This window comes from Schistocerca nitens, chromosome 2 (genome assembly GCF_023898315.1).
Source record: "Schistocerca nitens isolate TAMUIC-IGC-003100 chromosome 2, iqSchNite1.1, whole genome shotgun sequence".
In the NCBI taxonomy this organism is placed as follows: domain Eukaryota; kingdom Metazoa; phylum Arthropoda; class Insecta; order Orthoptera; family Acrididae; genus Schistocerca; species Schistocerca nitens.
The window spans coordinates 641,307,686-641,328,873 of record NC_064615.1 but is presented as its reverse complement, the minus strand read 5'-3'; the positions used below and the strand labels follow the sequence as shown (position 1 = coordinate 641,328,873).

Genomic DNA, 21,188 nt, shown 5'->3' with positions numbered 1-21,188 from the left:
ACCAGCAAACCCCGCTTCTCGGCCACAGCTTCCCAGAGCTGCATGTCCCTGCACATTCCTACAGGCAGCACTAGTATCCTCGCCCACCTTTATCCTGCTGTCCTTTCCCATCTCCATCTCACACCACTTCCTCACCCCACTACCCACACCAGATAGTTCATTGTTCGTGTCAGATGCAGTTGCGATTGAGTCCCAGTGTCAGGGGCAGGGGCCATGTGTGTGTATGAGTGGTTACCTTGTCAACCTTCATTATGAATAACTTCTTGCAGAAGCGCCAGACAGTGGCTGTGTTCTTTGATTTGGAGAAGACCTATGACACCTGTTGGAGGGTGGGCATTCTCCGCACCATGCATACATGGGGCCTTCACGGTTGCCTCCCTCTTTTTATTCGTGCATTTTTAATGATGGACAGTTCAGGTTATGTGTGGGTTCTGTCCTATCTGACGCCTTTCGCCGGGAGAATGGGGTGCCACAGGGCTCAGTTTTGAGCGTCACTCTCTTCGCCATAGCGACTAATCCAATAATGGATTGCCTCCCAGCTGATGTATCAGGCTCCCTTTTTGTGGACGATTTTACCATCTACTGCAGCGCGCAGCGTACATGTTTCCTGGAGCGCTGTCTTCAGCATTGTCTTGACCGTATTTACTCCTGGAGTGTCGCGAATGGCTTCCGTTATTCTGCCGAGAAGACGGTTTGTATTAACTTCTGGTGCTAAAAAGAGTTTCTCCCACCATCCTTACATCTTGGTCTCGTTGCTCTCCCATTCATGGAGACAACAAAATTTTTAGATCTTACATTTGACAGGAAACTTAGCTAATTCCACGTGTCATATTTGGCTGCTCATTGTACCCGTTCCCTAAATGTCCTCCGTGTTCTCAGCGGTACGTCGTGGGGAGTGGATCGAACCGTCCTACTTTGCCTATATCGGTCAATCGTCCGCTCAAAGCTGGATTATAGGAGCTTTGTATACTCCTCTGTATGGCCATCCATCTTAAGCCGCCTCAACTCTAAACAACATCGGGGGTTACGTCTTGCGATCAGAGCATTCTATACTAGTCCCATTGTGAGTCTTCATGGTGAAGCCGGTGAATTGCCACTAACCTACCGGCACGATATACTGCTTTGTCAGTATGTCTGTCGGCTATTATCAATGCCCGACCACCCGTCTTATCGTTTCTTTTTTGATGACTCTCTCGACCGTCAATACGGGTTGTATGTATCTGCCCTGCTATCCCCTGTACTTTGCTTTCGTCGCCTCCTTCAGCACCTTGATTTTTCACTCCCTGCAACCTTTAGAGTGGGCGAGAGCCAAACGCCACCTTGGCTCCAGGCTCAGGTTTGTGTTCACCTTGACCTCAGCTCGCTCCCAAAGGAGGCTACCCCAGCTTCGGTATACCGCTCACAGTTTGTTGAACTTCGTTCGAAGTTCATTAATACGATCTTCATTTATACAGATGGCTCTAAGAACAATGACGGTGTCGGGTGTTCTTTTATTGTCGGGGCACACAGTTTCAAATACCGGTTCCGTGGCCATTGTTTGGTCTTCACAGCTGAGCTATTTGCCCTCTATCAGGCTGTTCTTTACATCTGCCGCCACCGACATTCTGCTTATGTCATCTGCTCTGATTCCCTGAGCGCCATCCAGAGCCTCAGTGATCCGTATCCGGTTCACCCTTTCGTGCACTGGATCCAACGCTCTCTTCAGCAGCTGACGGACGACGGTTCTCCGGTTACCTTCATGTGGGTTCCTGGCCATGTCGGTATCACTGGGAACGAAGCTGCAGATGCTGCGGCCAAGACTGCGGTCCTCCAGCCTCGGACAGCTTCTTGTTGTGTGCCTTCATCTGATTTTAGCAGGGTCATTTGTCAGCGCATTTTATCGCTGTGGCATGCCGATTGGTCTACACTTACTGGAAACAAGCTTCAGGCCTTGAAACCCTCCCTATGGCTTGGACGACTTCTTCACGTCCTCCTCGGCGGGAGGAGGTCGTTTTGGCCCGGTTACGGATTGGACACTGCCAGTTCAGCCACTGCCATCTGCTGACGGCTGTGCTGGCACCGTTCTGCCCATGTGGGCAAGTGCTGACGGTACGCCACATTTTAACGTCCTATCCGAATTTTTAATACACTGCGCATTGATCTTGGCCTGCCATGTACTCTGGATGAAATTTTAGCGGATGACCCAGGAGCAGCTGCTCGCGTTTTTCGTTTTATCCACTTGACAAACCTGTTTAAGGACATTTGATTATGCTGTTTTCTTTTAATCTCTTGCCTGTTAATGTGCCTTTTATAGTGTTGTCCTTTTTAGTTTCTGTTTTAACATTGTGCCTCGCAGTGCATTCATAATTTAATCTGGGTGCTAATGACCACTGTAGTTGTGCGCCCTAAAACCACAAAAAAAAAAAAAAAAATTCTCTGGTTGTTCTTTAGGGAATCATGAGCCAGTATAGCAGGGTAGGTCTTCCTTTTCACACATCAGTACGTAGGGTACGCTGGCTTACAGAGCATGATAAAATAGGTAGAGTTCATCAGAAATGCCGAAGCCACCATGCTACTCTACTTAGGTAGTCAGTGGTAGATCTAGAGTGCTATCACTAATGTCATTCAAAGTAGATGGAAAGTGTAACCCCACATCATTCACTAAGCACCTGTACATTCTGATTGCTGTTACGTTTACCTGTATTAACGTGCCACAGCAATGCCTGGGCGACGTGGTTACCGTCGTCGATGGCGGCACAGCGTTCCTGTTTATCGTTCTTTGAAGGCGATAGACATTGATCTTGCTGGACAGTTTAATAAACAACAACTAATTGGAGGTCCAAATGTATTTCGAGGACTCCGCTTGAACTTTACATGTGATGTACAAGTTGTGTTTGGAGGTAGTACATGGCTTACACTTGCAGTAGTATGGGGCAATCATTGTGATTATGGTGGCCTTGAAGCATTTCCAGATGCAAATATTCTTACATGGAAGACGTGTGGAGTATAGCAGAGACAACAGGACTTTTGGCTAAACAGCCGTATGGTACACTTGTTCCAAGTATGCCATTTGTGTCTGTAATATAACATACAGTCTCCATTAATCTTTATTTTACAATTTCCATTACCAACTTTAGCCCAGATAAAAAGGTATTCATCTGCATTCAATTTCTTCTTCCTTCTAGTACTCAACACAAATGGCATACTTGGAACAAGTGTACCATACGGCTGTTTAGCCAAAAGTCCTGTTGTCTCTGCTATACTCCACGTCTTCCATGTAAGAATATTTGCATCTGGAAAATTAAAAAGAATGTTCACTTAAAAATTGTGGCTGAGCGTCTCTTGGTTGCTCGCTAGGCGGGTGACCTTGAGCGGGACTTAGTCGCTGCGCTGGCCGCTGCGCGGGTTCTGATTGGCTAGCAGCCTGTGGCGCGCAATTCGAACCGTGGCGCGCATTCAAATCGGGGGGACACGCTTCCTAGTATTACTAGGAGCGTGTTGCTGGAAAATTCACTTCCGGTCGCTTGCGCAACCGTCTGATAACGCGCAATGTTCACATTGTTGATGTCTTACGCATACTACTGTGACAGTAGCCATAGACTGAAATCATCCTGTAAAAGCATATTTAAAAGTGTATGTTTGTCCATTTCCTCCCCCTTCAATGTAATGGGAAACAACTTCAACAAAAATAAAGGAGCCCTCAGAATTGCTAAGGTTGTGCTGCACTGCTGTGAAGATAAAAAAAAGGCAGCTTTTCATATTAATCAGATGACTGGTGGAATTTGTTAAACCTCACTAATTATTATTATTTTTTAGTTCAGAGATGCTTTTCTGTCACTTATTTTCACTATTTTTTTATGGAATTATCACTACTTTGCTGCATGGAACATTTCCATTAACTTTCAGAGCAACAACAGAATATCCCATCAAAAAAGCTGATAATAAGCAGGCAGTAATGTAGCTATAAGTCTGCATCCAGTGACACAATTTTAAACATTTGTAGAGGGTGTGGGTGGAGGGAGTTGATGTGAACAATGGTGAACCTTGCCTCTTGAATGCAAATATTTTTCGAAGGTTAAAAGTCACAGTTCATGCCATACATCAATTATCAGTACTTCCTGTACAAAATCATTCATGCCAGAATTATCTTTCTAGAAATGATAAGATCCTTTGCTGACGTGATTTGTCTGATGACACTTGTGTCACACACACACACACACACAACTGCAGTCTCACGCAACTGAAATCACACTGTCAGCAGCAGCACCATTGCATGATGGGAGTGGCTACTGGTTGGGGGTAAGCAGCAGGCTGGAGCGGTGACGGAGAGGGTTAGTATGGTAGGGGTGGCAAACAGCAAAGTGCTTCAGGCTAGACTGAGAGCAGGGCACAGATGAGAAATGGTGGGGGGGGGGGGGGGAGATTAGTGCAAAAGGAGAGAAATAAAAAGATTGGGTGTGGTGGTGGAATAACAGCTATGTAGTGCTGGAGTGGGACAGAGAAGGGGCTGGATGGTTGAGGACAGCGACTAATGAAGGTTGGGGCCAGGATGATTGCGGGAACGTAGGATGTATTGTAGGGAAACTTCCCACCTGCGCAATTCAGAAAAGCTGATGTTGGTGGGAAGAGTCCATATGGCACAGGCTATGAAGCAGTTATTGAAATGAAGGATATCATGTTCGGCAGCGTATTCAGCAACAGGGTGGACCATTTGTTTCTTGGCCAAAGTTTGCCAGTGGCCATTCATGTGGACAGGCAGCTTGTTGGTTGTCATACCTACATAGAATGCATCACAGTAGTTACAGCTTAGCTTTTAGACCACATGACTGGTTTCACAAGTAGTAGCCCTGCCTTTGATGTGGTAGGTGATGTTTGTGACTGGACTGGAGTAGGTGGTGGTGGGAGGATGTATGGGACAGATCTTGCATCTAGGTCTATTACATGGGTATGAGCCATGAGGTAAGGGATTGGGAGCAGTTGTTGTGTAAGGATTGAGGAGTATATTGTGTAGGTTCAGTGGTTGGCCGGATACCACTCTGGGAGAGGTGGGACGAATAATAAGCAGGACATTTCTCATTTCAGGGCATGACTAGAGGTAATCAAAATCCTGGTGGAGAATGTAATTCACTTGCTCCAGTTCTCGGTTGTACTGAGTTAAAAGGGGAATGCTCTTCTGTGGCCGGACAGTGGGACCTTGGGAGGTGGTGGGAGACTGGAAAGATAAGGCATGGAAGATTTGTTTTTATACAAGGTTGGGAGGATAATTACGGTCAGTGAAGGCTTCAGTGAGACCCTCGGTATATTTCGAAAAGGACTGCTTGTCACTGCAGATACGATGACCACGGGTGGCTAGACTGTATGGAAGAGCCTTCTTGGTATGGAACGGGCGGCAGCTGTCGAAGTGGAAGTATTGCTGGTGGTTAGTAGGTTCGATATGGATGGAGGTACTGATCTTTGAGATGGAGGTCAACATCTAGGAAGGTGGCTTGTTAGGTTGAGTAGGACAAGGTGAAGCAAATGGAGGAGAAGTTGTTGAGGTTCTGGAGTGGAGGAATGTGGATAGGGTGTCCTCACCTTCGATACAGATAGCAAAGATGGTATCAATGAATCTGAACCAGGTGAGGGGTTTAGTATCCTGGGTTTTTAGGACTAATTCCTCTAGCTGGCCCAGGAATAGGTTGGCATACAATGGTGCCATGTGGGTGCCCATAGCCATGCGCAGATTTGTTTGTAGGCAATGCCTTCAAAGGAGAAGTAATTGTGGGTGAGAATATAGTTGGTCATGGTGACTAGGAAGGAGTTTGTTGGTCTGGAATCCATCAGTTATTGGGAAAGTAAGTGTTCAATGGAAGTAAGGCCATGGGCATCAGGGATGTTAGAGTACAGGGAGGTGGCATCAATAGTGATGAGCAGGGCACCGTGTGGTAAAGGGACAGGAATGGTGAGGAGTCGATGGAGGAAATGGTTGGAATCTTTTATGTAGGAGAGAATGTTCTGGGTAATGGGTTGAAGGTGTTGGTCTACAAGAGCAGAGATTCTCTCAGTGCAGGCACAGTAACGGGCCACAATGGGGTGTCCTGTCTGATTAGGCTTATTGAGTTTAGGAAGCATGTAGAAGGCGGGAGTGCAGGTACTGGTAGGGGTGAGTAGAGAGAGGGACTCCAGGGAGAGGTTCTGGGATGGGCCGAAGTATTTGAGTAGTGAATGGAATCACTGTGGCAAGGTTATGTAAGTGGAAGTATCGGACAGCTGGTGGAGTCCTTCCGCCCGCTAATCCTTGCGGTTCAAAACAACAGTGGTGGAGCCTTTGTCTGCAGGCATGATTATAAGGTCAGGATGAGTTTTTAGATGGTGGACTGCAATTCTTTCTGTGGATGTAAGGTTAGTTTGCACGTTGAGGGATTTGGGGAACGATGGTGAGGCAACGTTCGAGGTTAAAAAATTCTCGAACGTTAACAGGGAGTGGTTTGGAGGCAGTGGGGATGGATCACGGTTGATGGAGGAGTGAACTGAGTTAGGCAAGGTTCAATATTGGTCTTTTGTTGAGTCTGATTTGTAGGCTTGGTGGCAAAAAAGTTTTCCACTGTAGGAACTGGTAGAAGGAGATAAGGTCTTTAGCAAGTCCTGCATGATTGATTTTGGGAGTGGGGCAAAAGGTGAGGCCTTTGGAAAGGACTGATATTTCTGTGGGGCTAAGGTTTCTGAAGGAAAGGTTCATGACTGTGTTGTGGGTTTGTTTAGGTTCTGGATTCTGTGTGGTGCTGGGAGAGAGCTTTGGAGGGTAGGGTAAATGTAGTAGGTCTGCGAGACAGGGTTTGTCAGCTATGAGGCAGCATGGGGGAGGTTTGGACATTGTTGTAGAGGTGGTGGACAGTGGTACTCCAAGGCAGTGGTAGGAAGTGAGCAGGATGGAGAGCTTTTTGAGATGGTGTTCTGCATGTTGCTCAAGTTCCTGGCAGGGCAAGAGTTTCAATGTGAGTTATGGTTCCAGGAATTTGGGATTGCATAGCAGGTGAATTTTGCGGATGGAGAGAAGGTACTGCAAGGAGGTTTGGGCTTGGTTGATACGGTTTTGCAGAACTATGTTCATGAGGGCTAAGGATTGGTGGAATCTGAACAGGTGGAGGTCATTGTGGAAGGAGGGGTGGAGCCAGAGATGGGTAATTTGACGGTAAGGCCATTAGGGGGGATTCCTTGAGCCAAGTAACAACGCAGGAACAGTATGTGGGATGGGATCTGGCTAGGGATAAGGAAACTTTTCTGTATTGATGCAGATGGGAGGAGCAAGGATCCATGGTGGTGGAAAAATGTGAAAAATTACATAAATAATGTAGAATTATGTCTGAAAAATTTCGCAAACATCCACCCAAATATGTGTGAAAATCCACAAAAAGGATTAAATGGATGCAAAAGGGGAAAACAAGTTGAAATCTGCATGAGTCAGTGATAGAGAAAACTCACTAAAAGTGGCGAAAAATCACAAGGGTAAAGAATAACTTCATGTGGGTAAAGGGTAAATGTGAAGAAGAGCGACGGCAGATGTGACTGGATGGTGGAATTAGTGGGAGCAAACTGGGATAGAATGGAGAAAGTATGGGAGGGTGGGGATGGGTTTGTAGGATGAGATATAAGATCATATGGCATGGGAGAGGTGCGGGAGATAACAGGCAAAAATACAGGAAATGATGCAGGGAGAGTGATCAATTTGGAAGTATAGGATTAATTATATCGGCCTGATTCATGTGGGACATAAGATGCTGCACCAACGATCAATGTGATCTTGTAGCCATCTGTAGTGCACGGCCGAGACGGTTGATGCATTGTGGCTAGTAAGTGGAATGTGCAGTGCGATTTGTAAGGTGCCAAGAGAAACACAGGAAAGAAGAGAAATAAGAATGAACATTGAGTATAGGGTTTCAAAAGAAAATAGTAACACTACCTTTCCCAACACCCGATGGATTCCAAACGAACAACCTCCTTCCTAGTCACCAAGACCAACTATATCCTCACCCACAATTACTTCTCCTTTGAAGGCATTACCTACAAACAAATCCTCGGTACAGCTATGGGTACCCGCATATCACCATCCTATGCCAACCTATTCATGGGCCATCTAGAGGAATTCTTCCTAAACACCCAGAATCATAAATCCCTCACCTGGTTCAGATTAATTGATGACATCTTTGCGATCTGGATCGAGGGTGTGGACACTCTATCCGCATTCCTCCAGAACCTCAACAACTTCTCCTCATTTGCTTCACCTGATCCTACTCAACCCAATAAGCCACCTACGTGGATGTTGATCGCCACCTCAAAGATGGCTACATCAGTACCTCCGTCCATATAAAACCTACTAACCATCAACAATACCTCCATTTTGACAGCTGCCACCCATTCCCTTCCATGCAGCCTAGCCACCCGTGCTCATTGCATGTGCAGTGACAAGCGGTCCCTCTTGAAATATACTTAGGGTCTCACCGAAGCCTTCACCAACCATAATTATCCTCCCAACCTTGTACAAAAACAAATCTCCCATGCCTTATATTTCCTGTCTCCCACCACCTCACTAAGGCTCATCGTCCAGTCACAGAGGAGCATTCCCATTATAACTCAACACCACCCAGGACTGGAGCAACTTAATTACATACTATGCCAGGGTTTTGACAACCTCTCGTCATGCCTTGAAATGAGAAATTTCCCCTGCCCACTACCCTTCCCACCCCTCCCACAATAGTATTCTGCTGTCCACCGAAGCTACACACTATACCTGTCCATTCCTACACAACCCCTGCTCCCAACCCCTTACCTCATGGCTCAAATCCCTGTGATGGATCTAGATGCACAACCTGTCCCATACATCCTCCCACCATCACCTACTCCAGTCCAGTCACAAACATCACCGATCCCATCAAAGACAGGGGTACCTGTGAAACCAGTCAGGTGGTCTACAAGCTAAGCTGCAACCACTGTGCTGCATTCTATATAGGCATGACAACCAACAAGTTGTCTGTCCGCATGAGTGGCCACTGACAAACTGTGGCCAAGAAACAAATGGACCACCCTGTTGCTGAACATGCTGCCAAACATGATATCCTTCATCTCAATGACTGCTTCACAGCCTGTGCCATAGGTACCCTTCCCACCAACACCAGCTTTTCTGAATTGCACAGGTGGTAACTTTCCCTGCAATACATCCTACGTTCCTGTAACCCACATGGCCTCTGCCTTCATTAGTCACTCTCCTCACCCATCCAGCCTCTTCCCTGTTCTCATTCCAGCACTACATAGCCATCATTCCACAACCACAACCAGTCTTTTCATTTCTCTCCTTTTCCACTACTTCCTCCCCCCCCCCCCCCACTCTCCCCTGCCCCTCCACTCCCCTGCCATCAGTTTAACCTTCACTGTGCGCCATCCCCACCATACTATTCCTCTCCCTCCCCACTCCAGCCACCTCCTTACCCATTCGCCACTCCCATCACGGCTGGTGCTGCTGTTCGCAGAGTGGTTTCACTTGCCTGAGACTGCAACCGTGTGTGTGAGTTGCATTTGTGTGTGTGTGCGTGTGTGTGTGTGTGTGTGTGTGTGTGTGTGAGAGAGAGAGAGAGAGAGAGAGAGAGAGAGAGAGAGAACACGTATGTCTGTCTATTGTTGAAGGCCTTAACGACCGAAAGCTATAATTGTGAGTGTCTTTTTGTTGTACCTATATGTGACTCAGCATCTCCACTATATGGTGAATAGCAACTTTCCATCTCGTAATATTGCCGCATTCCATCCTGGATTTTCCATTGTTTGAAATAACAAAATGACGATTCATAGACACATATACAGCAGCCTAAGTGTATTGTGTTGAAGCATCTTCTTCAGTTGGTTTATTTACATTATTTTGCTATATGGTGAATAGCAACTTCCATCTCATAATATTGTCACGTTCCATCCTGGATTTTCCATTGTTTGAAATAGCAAAATGATGATTGATAGATGCATATACAGCAGCCTAAGTGTATTGTGTTAAAGCGTGGTCTTCAGTCAGTTCACTTACATTATTTTGCATGGAAAATCAAACTACAGTAATAAACAATTTTATGCTTAGCAATGTGAGAGCAGAAACATGCCAGAGGTGTGCCGTACTGTTGTCATTTGGTTGGATGGCAGCTTGTATGAGGTAGCCAGAGGTGGATTTACAGTGGACGGTGGCCATTGTAGGGTGAGGAAGCTCTTGAGCATAAACTGTTCTGATATTAGTGCAACTAAGAGCTCTTACATGGAAATGTTTCTACATTGTTTTGCTATTATTGATGGGTTAGAAAGTGAAGCAAATTATCTTTAAGATTGTCAGACTGCAACATTTAGCTTACAGCTGTAATTTGGTTTAAAGAATATTGTGCATGACATAGAAACATTTCATTTGAATACACAGAAGGCCTTCTTTAAGGTGATGTTGGATGTTAGGCACTTTGACTTTAACTCTGGAAGTGCAACATCTCTGTTGACTCGGCCCACAACTGCAGTGATGTTAGTATACTAATGGATCCTGAACCATCTGGAAAGTTGAACACGGTATGCTTTTCATTTGACCTCTCAGACACAGCATCTAAGGGTGGGTGCCACCCTGATAAGATGTTCTGACAGCATACCTACAAAGGAAGGCCTGATGAATGCAGCAGGTTGTACCCTACGTGTCAGGCAACTTCATGACGTTAGTTGAGTTGCTGAAGAGGCCTTGTAAGTTGCAGAAAAACATTCAAGGAAAGCAAAATAAAACTGGCCCAGAAAATTCTTCTAAGACTGACATGGAATTGAGGGAATGAACAGAACAGCTGCTCAACACAGAAAATGCTGGAAACTGTAATTCTTATGCACCAGTCTTGCCATCAAATGTCTGCACATGTGCATCTGCTACATTTTATCATTATGTTGAATTGACTTGACCAAACATAGTCAGCGACTAGTTCAATTTAGCACAAAATCGTTCCTTTGATAAAACAATGAGTGTTATGTGAAACACAATTCGTGGAAAATGTGTGTGGAATTGTTTGTGCAAGAGTTTGCCATTGGAAGAGTTTTCGTCCGCAGCTCGTGGTCGTGCGGTAGCATTCTCGCTTCCTGCGCCCGGGTTCGATTCCCGGTGGGGTCAGGGATTTTCACTGCCTCGTGATGACTGGGTGTTGTGTGATGTCCTTAGGTTAGTTAGGTTTAAGTAGTTCTAAGTTCTAGGGGACTGATGACCATAGATGTTAAGTCACATAGTGCTCAGAGGCATTTTGGAAGAGTTTTCGAAAAACCTGCAACAAAGTCTTCAGTGCAAAGCTGGGAAAACGGTGTGAAATGTGCTCCGTAGTGAATAAAAAGTGTAACTACCTGAACAGAATTTGTACATCTCCATCAGTCTGTAGGTGATTTTAGTCATTTAGGCTATGGTATAGGGCATGCCCTGTGCCTACCATTTCATCTTCTAATGCACGAGACATCTTCAGAGGCTATAAAGAATTTTGCAATGTTATGTATGAGGCATGGTTATAAAACAACAAAACTATTGCTGTAAAACACTTTATTTCAAATACATATATATTTAGCTGTTGTCACCCTCACTATACTCCCTAGGAAGCCTACCTCTGTGAGCTCCTTGATGTGTGCTGCTTTTTCTTTCACTGCATCGAGAAAATGAAATCTTATTCCTTTTAATGCAGGTTTGACCTTGAGGAATAGTTATGTCATGTTGTTCTAGGTCAGGTGAATAAGGTCGGTGGTCTAATATTGGGATGCTGTTCTTCATAACAGACAGTGCGGTATGAGCTGGTGCGTTGTGTTGGTGCAGAACCCATGACTTGTTTTTCACGATTTGGGTCATTTTTTTCTTATTTTCTTGCAGAGTTGATCAAGAACCTTGATTTATTGTTGATTTAATTGTTTGACCTTCAGGTACCCAGTGAAGGTACACAGTTCCTTGAATATTGAAGAAAACAATCATCATCCCTTTGAATCTTGATTTGCTCATTCAAACTTTTTTTGTTCTCTGTGAAGTTGGACCTTTCCAAAGCCTGGATTGGTGCTTAGTTTGAGGATCATAAGTGAAAACTGTGATTCATCACATGTTATAACTCCTTTCAAGAAATTAAGATCATTTTCAGTAATATTGAAAGTGTCAGTACAAAAATTTTCACGAGCTGCTTTTTGTTTAGACATGAGAATTGCCTGCACCAGTTTTGCACACATTTTTGCCGTGTTAAACTGATTATGTAAAATTTGCGTTATACATTCTTTGTCAATTCCTACAGTTTCAGCAGTCAATAGAATACTCGACACTGGTCACATTGAATCAGATTACCTACTTTTTTGGTATTTTCATCCATTTTTGATATTGAAAGGTGTCCTGTCCTGGGTGTGTGTCATCTTCAGTATCTTCTTGGCCATTGTGGAAATTTTTGAATCACTCAAAAACTTGCATATGCTATAAACAGCTATACCCTTCTTGTAGTAAATGCTAGGTTTTGGTAGCAGTTTTTCCAAGTTCCATGTGAAACTTCATGACAGTTTGTTGCTCTATTATTACACTTTCATTTTTGCTCTAATATTACACTTTTCCCCCCCATGAACCATGGACCTTGCCGTTGATGGGGGGGCTTGCGTGCCTCAGCGATACAGATAGCCGTACTGTAGGTACAACCACAACGGAGGGGTATCTGTTGAGAGGCCAGACAAACGTGTGGTTCCTGAAGAGGGGCAGCAGCCTTTTCAGTAGTTGCAGGGGCAACAGTCTGGATGATTGACTGATCTGGCCTTGTAACAATAACCAAAACGGCCTTGCTGTGCTGGTACTGCGAACGGCTGAAAGCAAGGGGAAACTACGGCCATAATTTTTCCCGAGGGCATGCAGCTTTACTGTATGATTAAATGATGATGGCATCCACTTGGGCAAAATATTCCGGAGGTAAAATAGTCCCCCATTCGGATCTCCGGGCGGGGACTAATCAAGAGGATGTCGTTATCAGGAGAAAGAAAACTGGCGTTCTACGGATCGGAGCGTGGAATGTCAGATCCCTTAATTTGGGCAGGTAGGTTAGAAAATTTAAAAAGGGAAATGGATAGGTTAAAGTTAGATATAGTGGGAATTAGTGAAGTTCGGTGGCAGGAGGAACAAGACTTCTGGTCAGGTGACTACAGGGTTATAAACACAAAGTCAAATAGGAGTAATGCAGGAGTAGGTTTAATAATGAATAGGAAAATAGGAATGCGGGTAAGCTACTACAAACAGCATAGTGAACGCATTATTGTGGCCAAGATAGATACGAAGCCCACACCTACTACAGTAGTACAAGTTTATATGCCAACTAGCTCTGCAGATGACGAAGAAATTGAAGAAATGTATGATGAAATAAAAGAAATTATTCAGATAGTGAAGGGAGACGAAAATTTAATAGTCATGGGTGACTGGAATTCAAGTGTAGGAAAAGGGAGAGAAGGAAACGTAGTAGGTGAATATGGATTGGGGGGAAAAAATGAAAGAGGAAGCCGCCTGGTAGAATTTTGCACAGAGCACAATTTAATCATAGCTAACACTAGGTTTAAGAATCATGATAGAAGGTTGAATACATGGAAGAACCCTGGAGGTACTAAAAGGTATCAGATAGATTATATAATGGTAAGACAGAGATTTAGGAACCAGGTTTTAAATTGTAAGACATTTCCAGGGGCAGATGTGGACTCTGACCACAACCTATTGGTTATGACCTGTAGATTAAAACTGAAGAAACTGCAAAAAGGTGGGAATTTAAGGAGATGGGACCTGCATAAACTGAAAGAACCAGAGGTTGTACAGAGTTTCAGTGAGAGCATAAGGGAACAATTGACTGGAATGGGGGAAAGAAATACAGTAGAAGAAGAATGGGTAGCTTTGAGGGATGAAGTAGTGAAGGCAGCAGAGGATCAAGTAGGTAAAAAGATGAGGGCTAGTAGAAATCCTTGGGTAACAGAAGAAATATTGAATATAATTGATGAAAGGAGAAAATATAAAAATGCAGTAAATGAAGCAGGCAAAAAGGAATACAAACGTCTCAAAAATGAGATCGACAGGAAGTGCAAAATGGCTAAGCAGGGATGGCTAGAGGACAAATGTAAGGATGTAGAGGCTTATCTCACTAGGGGTAAGATAAATACTGCCTACAGGAAAATTAAAGAGACCTTTGGAGATAAGAGAACCACTTGTAAGAACATCAAGAGCTCAGATGGAAACCCAGTTCTAAGCAATGACGGGAAAGCAGAAAGGTGGAAGGAGTATATAGAGGGTCTATACAAGGGCGATGTACTTGAGGACAATATTATGGAAATGGAAGAGGATTTAGATGAAGATGAAATGGGAGATACGATACTGCGTGAAGAGTTTGACAGAGCACTGAAAGACCTGAGTCGAAACAAGGCCCCCGGAGTAGACAACATTCCATTGGAACTACTGACGGCCTTGGGAGAGCCAGTCCTGACAAAACTCTACCATCTGGTGAGCAATATGTATGAAACAGGCGAAATACCCTCAGACTTCAAGAAGAGTATAATAATTCCAATCCCAAAGAAAGGACGTGTTGACACATGTGAAAATTACCGAACAATCAGTTTAATAAGCCACAGCTGCAAAATACTAACACGAATTCTTTACAGACGAATGGAAAAACTAGTAGAAGTCGACCTCAGGGAAGATCAGTTTGAATTCCGTAGAAATACTGGAACACGTGAGGCAATACTGACCTTACGACTTATCTTAGAAGAAAGATTAAGGAAAGGCAAACCTACGTTTCTAGCATTTGTAGACTTAGAGAAAGCTTTTGAGAATGTTGACTGGAATACTCTCTTTCAAATTCTAAAGGTGGTAGGGGTAAAATACAGGGAGCGAAAGGCTATTTACAATTTGTACAGAAACCAGATGGCAGTTATAAGAGTCGAGGGACATGAAAGGGAAGCAGTGGTTGGGAAGGGAGTAAGACAGGGTTGTAGCCTCTCCCCGATGTTATTCAATCTGTATATTGAGCAAGCAGTAAAGGAAACAAAAGAAAAATTTGGAGTAGGTATTAAAATCCATGGAGAAGAAATAAAAACTTTGAGGTTCGCCGATGACATTGTAATTCTGTCAGAGACAGCAAAGGACTTGGAAGAGCAGTTGAACGGAATGGATGGTGTCTTGAAGGGAGGATATAAGATGAACATCAACAAAAGCAAAACGAGGATAATGGAATGTAGTCGAATTAAGTTGGGTGATGTTGAGGGTATTAGATTAGGAAATGGGACACTTAAAGTAGTAAAGGAGTTTTGCTATTTGGGGAGCAAAATAACTGATGATGGTCGAAGTAGAGAGGATATAAAATGTAGACTGGCAATGGCAAGGAAATCGTTTCTGAAGAAGAGAAATTTGTTAACATCTAGTATAGATTTAAGTGTCAGGAAGTCATTTCTGAAAGTATTTGTATGGAGTGTAGCCATGTATGGAAGTGAAACATGGACGATAAATAGTTTAGACAAGAAGAGAATAGAAGCTTTCGAAATGTGGTGCTACAGAAGAATGCTGAAGATTAGATGGGTAGACCACATAACTAATGAGGAAGTATTGAATAGGATTGGGGAGAAGAGAAGTTTGTGGCACAACTTGACCAGAAGAAGGGATCGGTTGGTAGGACATGTTCTGAGGCATCAAGGGATCACCAATTTAGTATTGGAGGGCAGCGTGGAGGGTAAAAATCATAGGGGGAGACCAAGAGATGAATACACTGAGCAGATTCAGAAGGATGTAGGTTGCAGTAGGTACTGGGAGATGAAGAAGTTTGCACAGGATAGAGTAGCATGGAGAGCTGCATCAAACCAGTCTCAGGACTGAAGACCACAACAAACAACAATTACACTTTTAATTTTTCTGGCAAAACAAAGTGTTATCTCTTACAAAAATGAAGGCCATGACCACACTGATTTGTCTATAGACCCAGAGATGCTGCATATGACTGAGAATGCTTCACACTTCGCAGCTGTTTGTTGTTCACACGAGTGCATTTATTCCGTGACAACACCAGTCCCATTATTTTATAGCCACACCTCATATAAACAGTTTGGCTTGCTTTTATTGTTTGGTTTAGAGAAGCAACGAACAGAATCTTTATAGCCTCAAATGATATCTCCAGTCTTAGTATTCTAAACATGCCCGTTCAGCTAAAATCACCAAAAATCAAAGTTACTTATTTAATGACTGAATTTGACACACTGACAGAAATAAATTAGTACAGAAAACAAAAGTAGCAATTGTGCATAATTTTTCAGCACTGTTAAACTCCATTTTGGTGTCATGACCACACCCCTCCTGTATTTGAGTTGCACCATTACATATGCCTGATGTTTGTGTGATTCACTGGTGCTTTTGTATCCATTGATTATGAAATCAGGATCATATACAAGAAGCAACACTTCACACTGAAAGCATTTTTATTCAGCATACACAAAAGTACAAGGGTGAACTGTATTTCTCAGCAGAGTTGTCCTGTTTATACATATGTAGGGTATTATAGCAAATTCCACTATTGCACAACATTGGCTTATAATGGAAACCTTGTACCTCAGAAAAGTTATGCATAGTTTTCTCACTTAATGTTTGCCTAACAATATATGTGGTTTTAATAGAGGGAAACATTCCACGTAGGAAAAATATATCTAAAAACAAAGATGATGTGACTTACCAAATGAAAGTGCTGTCAGGTCGACAGACACACAAATAAACACAAACATACACACAAAATTCAAGCTTTCGCAACAAACTGTTGCCTCATCAGGAAAGAGGGAAGGAGAGGGAAAGACGAAAGGATGTGGGTTTTAAGGGAGAGGGTAAGGAGTCATTCCAATCCCGGGAGCAGAAAGACTTACCTTAGGGGGGAAAAAAGGATGGGTATACACTCGCACACACACACATATCCATCCACACATATACAGACACAAGCAGACATATTTAAAGACAAAGAGTTTGGGCAGAGATGTCAGTTGAGGCAGAAGTGCAGAGGCAAAGATGTTGTTGAGGTGAGGTGAGGTATGAGTGGCGGCAACTTGAAATTAGCGGAGATTGAGGCCTGGTGGATAACGGGAAGGGAGGATATATTGAAGAGCAAGTTCCCATCTCCGGAGTTCGGATAGGTTGGTGTTAGTGGGAAGTATCCAGATAACCCGGACGGTGTAACACTGTGCCAAGATGTGCTGGCCGTGCACCAAGGCATGTTTAGCCACAGGGTGATCCTCATTACCAACAAACACTGTCTGCCTGTGTCCATTCATGCGAATGGACAGTTTGTTGCTGGTCATTCCCACATAGAATGCGTCACAGTGTAGGCAGGTCAGTTGGTAGATCACGTGGGTGCTTTCACATGTGGCTCTGCCTTTGATCGTGTACACCCTCCGGGTTACAGGACTGGAGTAGGTGGTGGTGGGAGGGTGCATGGGACAGGTTTTACACTGGGGGCGGTTACAAGGGAAGGAGCCAGAGGGTAGGGAAGGTGGTTTGGGGATTTCATAGGGATGAACTAAGAGGTTACGAAGGTTAGGTGGACGGCGGAAAGACACTCTTGGTGGAGTGGGGAGGATTTCATGAAGGATGGATCTCATTTCAGGGCAGGATTTGAGGAAGTCGTATCCCTGCTGGAGAGCCACATTCAGAATCTGATCCAGTCCCGGAAAGTATCCTGTCACAAGTGGGGCACTTTTGTGGTTCTTCTGTGGGAGGTTCTGGGTTTGAGAGGATGAGGAAGTGGCTCTGGTTATTAGCTTCTGTACCAGGTCGGGAGGGTAGTTGCGGGATGTGAAAGCTGTTGTCAGGTTGGTGTAATGGTTCAGGGATTCCGGACTGGAGCAGATTCGTTTGCCACGAAGACCTAGGCTGTAGGGAAGGGACCGTTTGATGTGGAATGGGTGGCAGCTGTCGTAATGGAGGTACTGTTGCTTGTTGGTGGGTTTGATGTGGACGGACGTGTGAAGCTGGCCATTGGACAGGTGGAGGTCAACATCAAGGAAAGTGGCATGGGATTTGGAGTAGGACCAGGTGAATCTGATGGAACCAAAAGAGTTGAGGTTGGAGAGGAAATTCTGGAGTTCTTCTTCACTGTGAGTCCAGATCATGAAGATGTCATCAATAAATCTGTACCAAACTTTGGGTTGGCAGGCCTGGGTAACCAAGAAGGTTTCCTCTAAGCGACCCATGAATAGGTTGGCGTACGAAGGGGCCATCCTGGTACCCATGGCTGTTCCCTTCAATTGTTGGTATGTCTGGTCTTCAAAAGTGAAGAAGTTGTGGGTCAGGATGAAGCTGGCTAAGGTAATGAGGAAAGAGGTTTTAGGTAGGGTGGCAGGTGATCGGCGTGAAAGGAAGTGCTCCATCGCAGCGAGGCCCTGGACGTGCGGGATATTTGTGTATAAGGAAGTGGCATCAATGGTTACAAGGATGGTTTCTGGGGGTAACGGATTGGGTAAGGATTCCAGGCGTTCGAGAAAGTGGTTGGTGTCTTTGATGAAGGATGGGAGACTGCATGTAATGGGTTGAAGGTGTTGATCTACGTAGGCAGAGATACGTTCTGTGGGGGCTTGGTAACCAGCTACAATGGGGTGGCCGGGATGATTGGGTTTGTGAATTTTAGGAAGAAGGTAGGGGTGCGGGGTGTCGGTGGGGTCAGGAGGTTGATGGAGTCGGGTGAAAGGTTTTGTAGGGGGCCTAAGGTTCTGAGGATTCCTTGAAGCTCCGCCTGGACAACAGGAATGGGATTACCTTGGCAAACTTTGTATGTGGTGTTGTCTGAAAGCTGACGCAGTCCCTCAGCCACATACTCCCGACGATCAAGTACCACGGTCATGGAACCCTTGTCCGCCGGAAGAATGACGATGGACCGGTCAGCCTTCAGATCACGGATAGCCTGGGCTTCAGCAGTGTTGATGTTGGGAGTAGGATTAAGGTTTTTTAAGAAGGATTGAGAGGCAAGGCTGGAAGTCAGAAATTCCTGGAAGGTTTGGAGAGGGTGATTTTGAGGAAGAGGAGGTGGGTCCCGCTGTGACGGAGGACGGAACTGTTCCAGGCAGGGTTCAATTTGGATAGTGTCTTGGGGAGTTGGATCATTAGGAGTAGGATTAGGATCATTTTTCTTCGTGGCAAAGTGATACTTCCAGCAGAGAGTACGAGTGTAGGACAGTAAATCTTTGACGAGGGCTGTTTGGTTGAATCTGGGAGTGGGGCTGAAGGTGAGGCCTTTGGATAGGACAGAGGTTTCGGATCCAAACCTCTCTCCCAATCCGAAAGCTTGAATTTTGTGTGTATGTTTGTGTTTGTTTGTGTGTCTGTCGACCTGCCAGCACTTTCAATATATGTGGTTTCTTTTATTCCTCACTAGAGGACAGCACAAAAGTCATTTTTTTTCCATTGGCTTAGTAATAGTTAAGAAACTGGGTTCTCTTCCTAATAATGCAACAAAAATATTTTTGTTTTATGTTTGCGGTAAGAGGTTTTGATTCTAAACCAATGATAAATGAGTACCAGAACCATCCAGAAATCACAGATGTTAAATAATCAATAATTCCGAGTGACAGCAATGGTACCAGTGATCTGCATGTTGCCAGCTAGCAACTTTAACCCTTGTGCCACAGTAGTCAGAACACAGTATGCTGCAATATTTTTTTTTTCTGCAGCTCATATGTGTCAGACAAATTTACCGTAAAAAAGGCCTTTGGAGTACAGTGGCAGTTATGGGAAATGGATGGGTTCTATTTTGATCAGACTGGGTGATTTTTGTAGTTAGCTGTGAGGGACGATGCATCATTCACACCCATGTGTGGATGTGTCTTTCCGACATTTACTATTTTCCAAGCTTTGTAGTAACATATTCCACAGTATGCTGTTGACGTGTGTTAAGAGCACTGCTGATCTTCTCATATACTTATTTTAGATCCAATATATTTCATAAAGACCAAACAAAAGTGTATTACGGAATACACTGTAATGTTAAAATGAAAGTTTTCTGGGTGTGGTAGACTAGAAGGCCACTCTAACCCCGGTTGGAAAATTGGTTTCATCAGTGACAGTTAATTACATATGACACAGTACCATGCCCTGAAAACTGGCATGTTAACGTCTCTGGCTGCAAAATCACAAGCTGTAATGCTTGTGAAATTAGCCCAATTTTTGTGCATTGTAATTGACATGCAGCCAATGAACATAAGACAGTAAAAATTAAAGAAGAGCTTCATTAATGAACTTTGGGGTTACAGGTAGGAGTACAAAATAGGCTGCACAGGAATAACTGAGTGGATGGCTCAACTCTAACAAAAGTAGTTGAGTTTCTTTGTAAGCTGCCAAAGTGACACAAATTAAATGCTAAAAGTCCAAAGGCATGGCACATTTATCAGATTTATTGTGATACTTCTTGGTTTTCCACACCTTTATGGTTGAATCAGTGATTGCTACCTAATTTTATTGTAGGCAATGTGTCACAAACATACTGATGAAGAATGTACTTAGTTTTTAAAAATGGTTATTGATGAGTTTCTGATTTCCCTACAGTATGATACTTTCAGTTTAGATTGAAGCAGTAGAAGCAAGCAGGTTGTGATTGGGAAGGGGTAAAATAATAGGTACGAATGCAGGAGGATAGTAGTAGCCTGCCATGCTGTTTGGCAGTTATATTACTAGAGATCTTATTTAATAGATGCAAGATTTATTGTGTTCTTACTTTTTTTATAGTAACAAAATATGAGTTTAAAATTTGTTAAGAGTTATGCAATATATGTGACAAGTAATTGTCTGCTTACAGGTATGTTGAGGCAAAAGCTGATAGAGTGACCGTTGTCTTTAGTACAATATTTAAAGATGAAGATGATATCATAATTGGAAAAGTGTTTATGCAAGAATTTAAAGAAGGAAGAAGAGCAAGCCATACAGCTCCCCAGGTTCTGTTCAGTCACAGAGAACCACCTCTTGAACTCCAAAACACTGATGCCAGAGTAGGAGAAAACATTGGATATATAACCTTTGGTAAGATTCTGGCTAGCTTTGTACGATCTTGTGACAGATTGTGGAAATGTAAATCCCTGTATGCTTATGCAATGAAAAACAATATCAACTCCCATTGTTTTTGGGAAGACGTCTCACAATCTATGTGTGTCAAATAGAAATAATTTCTTTCAGGGCATTCAGCAGTTTGTGTGTGTGTGTGTGT

General features: G+C 43.9%; 1 protein-coding gene across 1 annotated transcript in view; it reads left to right on the top strand.

Annotated features, from left to right (window-relative positions):
• Nucleotides 1–21,188, top strand: part of LOC126236754 (probable actin-related protein 2/3 complex subunit 2) — a 56,697-nt gene that overhangs the window by 21,816 nt on the left and 13,693 nt on the right. Inside the window, exon 5 of the mRNA XM_049946294.1 lies at nt 20,784–21,004. Within this exon, the coding sequence (XP_049802251.1) occupies nt 20,784–21,004 (221 nt within the window). The remainder of the gene's footprint in view (nt 1–20,783; nt 21,005–21,188) is intronic.